The sequence below is a fragment of the Sinocyclocheilus anshuiensis genome, unplaced genomic scaffold (assembly GCF_001515605.1).
Source record: "Sinocyclocheilus anshuiensis isolate Anshui unplaced genomic scaffold, SAMN03320099.WGS_v1.1 scaffold246, whole genome shotgun sequence".
In the NCBI taxonomy this organism is placed as follows: Eukaryota; Metazoa; Chordata; class Actinopteri; order Cypriniformes; family Cyprinidae; genus Sinocyclocheilus; species Sinocyclocheilus anshuiensis.
The window spans coordinates 1,303,294-1,309,601 of NW_015542356.1; the positions used below are offsets into that span (position 1 = coordinate 1,303,294).

The 6,308-nt window shown below is 36.3% G+C and overlaps 1 protein-coding gene across 4 annotated transcripts in view; it reads left to right on the forward strand.

The window, feature by feature from the left end:
- Positions 1–2,832, forward strand: part of LOC107691744 (alpha-1,2-mannosyltransferase ALG9-like) — a 17,728-nt gene extending 14,896 nt beyond the window's left edge. For all 4 annotated transcript variants that reach the window (XM_016490543.1, XM_016490544.1, XM_016490545.1 and 1 more), the window contains 3 exons: positions 863–992; positions 1,395–1,525; positions 1,961–2,832. In XM_016490543.1, coding sequence (XP_016346029.1) covers positions 863–992; positions 1,395–1,525; positions 1,961–2,084 — 385 coding nt within the window. In that variant the 3' untranslated portion in view covers positions 2,085–2,832. The remainder of the gene's footprint in view (positions 1–862; positions 993–1,394; positions 1,526–1,960) is intronic.
- The last annotated feature ends 3,476 nt before the right edge of the window (positions 2,833–6,308 follow it).

Below are 6,308 nucleotides of genomic sequence, written 5' to 3' on the forward strand. Positions count from 1 at the left end.
CCCTCCCCAAGCCACCCTGAAAGACCTACCAGTGAGAAAGACTGCAAACCAGCGAAGTGGAATCCCTGTGATGCCCAGTGATGAGAGGGCGGACAGGAGGATCTGATGATTGACAGTGTCAAAAGCAGCAGATAGATTAATAAGAACTGATGATTTGGAATCAGCTTTTGCAATCCACACAGCTTCAGTGACTGACATTAGCACAGTCTCAGTTGAATGGCCACTCCTGAAACCTGACTGGTTAGCGTCCAGTTTGTTGTTCTGTGAAAGAAACAATGATACCTGTTTGAAAACAACTCGTTCGAGGGTTTTCGCTATGAATGGAAGGAGAGAGACAGATCTGTAGCTATCTGTAAGTGAAGTGTTTAATGTAGGTTTTTTGAGCAGTGGGGTTACCCGAGCCTGCTTGAATGCAGTGGGGAAAGTGCCTGTGAGAAGATATGTGTTGATGATGTGTGTGAGTGCTGGTAAGAGTGTAGGAGTGTATGTTAAGCAGCACAACTGTTTTCAACATTGATAATAATAGGAAATGTTTCTTGAGCAGCAAATCAGCATATTAGAATGATTGCTGAAGGATCATGTGACACTGAAGACTGGAGTAATAAATGCTGAAATTTCAGCTTTGCCATTACAGGAATAAACTACATTTAAAATATACTGAAATATAAAACATTTTAAATTGTAATAATATTTCACAATATTACAGTTTGGGATATTTTTGATCAAATGAATGCAGCCGTAGGATAAGATAAGAAACTATTTTCAAAAACCTAAAAAAAAATCTTACCACCCTCTAACTTTTGAACGGTACTTTAGATCTATAATATATATTAACTGTTAACTGTATAGTCTTATTTTGCAGCTGGCACTTACAGTTCATCCAGTCAGAGTTCAGGGGTCAGTTGCCTAAGCCATATGCCATGGGTCCTGATGCCACCTGGATAATCCCATCAGACATGAATGATCAGAATCTTGAGGAGCCGTCACGATACGTGAGCGTTCCACTACAAACACCTCAATTTGGCATTTGACTCATTGCAAGGTTGTAAAGCCTAATAACTGAGCTGAATGTGTAAAAGGACACTCTGTTGTTTTCTTTTTTTAAAGAATCAAGATCAACAGTGATTTTACTTTTCCTCCCCATAGTAGTTCCTCTTTATTTGTTAATGGTAAAAATCAATTTCACTCTAAAGAGTTTGAATGTCATTTTTACTTTGGAAAATCAATTATTGAGATCTTTAACACCCCTTTTATTTATTTATATATATATTTTTTTACTCTACACCAGTTCAAAGAAATATAACTAGTGTTACTTATCCAAAATCTTTACATATGTCTGCATATGTCATTGTTGCAGCTGTATGTGAAGTACTTCCATGTTCTCTGGCTCTCAGGTAGAACTGAAGCAGTGTCATTACCTGGTGGATCTGGCAACAGAAACAGAAGCCCCTCGTGAACCACGATATGCCACTAACAAAGAGGAGTGGAGCATTATTGCTGAAAAGCCTTTTTTAGACACTACTAGGCAAGTCTTTATGTGTGGAGTATGGACATTCATCAAACGCGTGGAAATTTGTTAAATGTACAAGAGATTCTTGTGGATAATCCATGCAGAGTGATGAATACTACTGTAAAGAATCATTGAAAATCGTAGGGCCCACTAGAGGGCCCCCTTGTTCTTTTAAAGATACTTGTGTTCTTATGACATCTTTGTCAAGTGCTCAACATAAATTGTTGTGACACTGGATGTCTGATCATCCTAAGAGAGATTATCCTTGACCCAGTTTATCAGTAATTATTTCTGGGTGTCATTATTCATGAAGAAATAAATGTAGAAATGTTTTATTTTTAAAGAAAGTGGATCTAAAATGATGGATTTTGTAGACCGTCTTGTGCATATTACGCTATTTTTCGCTGTTCATGACCCTGGTGCTGTTCCCTTTTCGTGTCTCCCACACAGGTCCTCCAGATTGCTCAGGGCCTTTTTTATCCCATTTCTGTCTGAGCAGTACACCACCTACAACAGATATGTCATCCTCAAACCGAGACGACCCAAACACACCCGGAAAAGAGTGCAAGGCTGACCTGCCGTTCCTGCTATTTTTCCTTCAGCGCAGTCAAAAAGCTCCTGCAGTGCTTCATCATTTGGTCCCAAGGTGTTCCTCCTAAACTCTTTTTGTGCACACACGTGTGTGATTGTGTTTGTGTGTGTGTGTGAGTGAATGAATGTATGAATATGCCAGAGTTTGTTTGACCATCTTGGCTATCAAGCAATGCAGTATCGGCCTGTTTGTAGACTTCAGTGGTGCTGCCCATCCTGGACAGTTCCAGCACAGAGCATGGATGCCTTACCCATCTTTCCCGATAATCTTCTCTCCATTCCCTCTGTTCCTTTATTCCTGCTTGGTCTTCTCTGCGTCTTTCTGAAGCGTTTCAGAAGATTTCTGTTTAGACGACCCTTTAAGGACTACAGGTCCCTCGTTTGTTATCACCTCATCCTTGATCTGGGACAATGAACTGTACATGAACTGAACATGAGTGCAGACCCAAACCAGATCTCATGTGTCATCATCTATCCATCCATCCATCCATCCATCCATCCAGAGCTGAACTTCTGTTCATTTGTCCTGCCAGCCTCAGCATCTCAGGATGAAAGTTGCACCAAAAACTCTCTCGGTGTTCTCCAGCTCCGTCATCGGTAGATGTGGACATTGACTGTGAGGTCAGACTGCAGACCAGGACTATTGAGTGTTTACATTCCAAATCATGTTTGTCATCATAATCATATCAGTGTTAACTGTGATTGAGTCAAATAAAAGAAGGTTGTCTTAATGTGTGGCTGTGCCATCTCAAGAGAAATCATCTCGGAAAGCCGAGAAGCATCAAGGAAGTGTTATTTCCAAGTCTAAAACAGTCACTGAAATATGTAAAATTTTAAATCAGGGATTTTTCTTTCCTGCTCTGCTCCAAAAAAAAAAAAAAAAAAATCTAAAAAAAAATTTAAAAAACATCTAAAAGTTATCATATATTTATATTTAATATAAAAAGTTTATCCTAGTTCTGCTGTTCAAAAAAACTTTTATTTAAAACTAGACTAAATCTAAAAATTATCACACATTTCTATTTAATTTCAAACATGTAAACCTTTTCCCCTAGATTTGCTCTGCTGTAAAAATTAGATTTTTTTTACTACAAATATCACATTTATATATTTTAAATATGTAAATGTTTTTCCTACTTCTGCTCTGTTCTAAAAAAGTAAATATTTTATTATTAGTAGTAGTATTATTGCGCAAAAAAAAATTAAAAATCATATTTTTATAAAATGTTTTCCTATAAAAAAATCACAAATTAAATAATAAAAATAAAACATTAAATACGTAAATATGTAATATGTCCCAGTTTTGCTATACTGTAAAAAACACAAATATTTATTTTACTTGAAAAATTATCAAATATTTAATAGTAAATATGTATGTATATGTGTGTGTATATATATATATATGTGTGTGTGTGTGTGTGTGTGTGTGTGTATAAAGTAAGAAAAATCAAGAAAGATTCTATAACAAAGTATTAATTAAAAGCTTCTTGACGTACAAATGGAAATCCACCACCACAGTCTCTTTCCAAAAAATAAAAAAACAACTTTTTAGTGTCAAGTGACATTTTACATTTGTATAACTAAGCTTTCTTTAGAAACCCCAAATAATAGAGATGGCTGTTTTTTCATGATGTTTTTGAGTTAAGTGCTACAGTTCTGGGGTCCAGAGGCTCAGATTTATCACTGAACAGCATCGCCCAGAAACACGCATCATTTCCCGTGTGTCATTGTTGGTTCTGTAGGTTAGAAAATAGGTACGCCGTGGTGGATAGATTGTGGGTGTATGTAAACATGCTGAGGGCAATGAATGTGTGGCTCGTGGGATTATTAAGCTGTCTACAGTGACGACGTTAAGCCCCACAACACTACAGGGAACTCTGATCCTGTTTAAATCCTTCCATTGATGCTATACACTATGATGCAGAACCCCTCTGAAACATAGATGAGACATAGTTTTCCGGACACTGTTCTATGCTTCATACTTTCAATGTGATTTACAGCTAAGCAGAACAACGATCCAGAACTTCAGATGTTTACAAATTTACTGTGCTTTAAGAAAGCTGCAAATTTTTAATGCCATTATACTAATCCGTGCATAAAAGTCCAACATTTTTGGGGTGTAAAAAGTCTGTTTAGATGTATTGGTTTGACAATGTTTGTAACATTGATTACAATTAAAATAATATACAAGGTTCCAACATTCATAAAAAACTAAATAACAGGGAAGTTTTTTGTGATTGTGAAATGACTGATTAATTTCTTAAATGAATAGTTCACCCCAAAAAAAGAAAACTTGCTGAAAATTTACTCACTCCCAGGACATTGAAGGTATAGATGAGTTTGATTCGTCATCACAACAGATTTGGAGAAATTTAGCTTTACATCACTTGCTCACCAGTGGATCATCTGCAGTGAATGGGTGCCGTCAGAATGAGAGTCCAAACAGCTGATAAAAACTTCACAATAATCCACAACTCCTGTACATTAATTAATATATTGTGATGTAAAAAGCTGTGTATGTGTTAAGAAACAAATCCACATTATGACGTTTTAACCATTGCTTCTTCTGGCTAAAATATGAGTCCTCTATAACAGTGGTTCTCAAACTTTTTTGGTCGCGACCCCCTTTAAACCTATAAAAAAATCTGCCCTCCCTCGAATCCCCATCCCACCTCAGACTACCAAATAATTACACTAAACATTATGTAAAATGAATGCTTTTTTAATTAAAAAAGCGTGCCCCCCACACTTTGAGAACCACTGCTCTATAACATTGCTTTCTCTAGCGAAATAGCCATTTCGTCTGAATCAGGAGAGAAATATGCACAGATCAGGCACCGTTTACAAGAAGTTGTGAGTTGTACGAGAACAACAGGGGATGAACTTTATCACTGCATGGAGGTAGCATTATAATGGGTTATGGCCAGAAGCGACAGTTTAAAGTTAAAGACAGACTCTCATTCTGACGGCACCCATTCACTGCAAGATCCATTGGTGAGCAAGTGCTGTAATGCTAAATTACTCCAAATCTGTTCTAATGAAGAAACAAAATAGAACGTATAAAAAAAAAAATATATGTATAGATATATATAACTGAGTCAATTATTAAATTAATATAACCATTACATATTTTGGATGGTAGTTAGCATATAATTTCTTTTTTTTAAATGCAGTGCATGTATAAAGCTTGTTTGATCGTTATTAGTCGGGGCACAAAACCTGATCAGTCTGGAATTCAGATCTTGTCTGTTCCACTCTTTACATGTCAAGTCCACATTGAGTTCAGTGATCCACCATCTGCAAAGCCTCAGATATGATGAAATCAGGTAAGTGTATTGTCCTGACCATTTGCTTCTCCATCCTGGCAGGATCAGCCACCTGGCGCTGTCTGTCGGCAGACGACAGGCCAAAACCAGGAATTACTCTGCCTTTTAAAACTAAGCTGTTTTTATGCTGTTTTATATGTGGCTCTGCCCTTGGTCATAAACATGCTATTTTGTGAAGCAGCTTCCTGCTACAGAGCGTTGCCTGAAAATGTGTCCTGTATCCAGGGTTCCAGATTGATGTCATTTAATGCTGATACTGATTTCCCACTTGAATTCAAACATGCACAACAACAAAAGAAACTACAAGAGCAGTTTTACATCTCAAATCACCTTAATAGGGTGAGACGGATCAGTGCAATCGTTGCTTATGTGAAGATGAACACCATCTTTTTTTAAAACGCAAACTAACAAAAGCAGGCCTAGTATGAATAATGGATGTCAGTGTGTTTTAATTGAACACGAATTAGCAACTGAATGCAGAACAGATGGTAGACACAAGCCCATTTAATCATACAATACATTTTCTGTGCATATTAAATAATGATCGAGTTTCTCATGGCCCTATTTCTAACAAAATGGGTTTGATTCTTTTTTTATATTTTTTTATCTTGTGTTATTGTTTATACATTTGTTTATGGAAATCACGTTTTCAAATTATGCATGTAAGGATTGTAGTGCACATTCAGAAAGACATATAATGGTATATCATTATAGTTTTTGTTAATATTTTGAGTTAGATTTTCTTTTTATATTTTTAGTTTTCATTTTAATTTAATTCAAAGATCAGGTGCTGAAAACAGTTGATTTAATAACCTTCAATAAAACTGAAAAGCATTTAGTCTTTTGTCTCAAAATATATTAGATGAATATGTACGCAACAG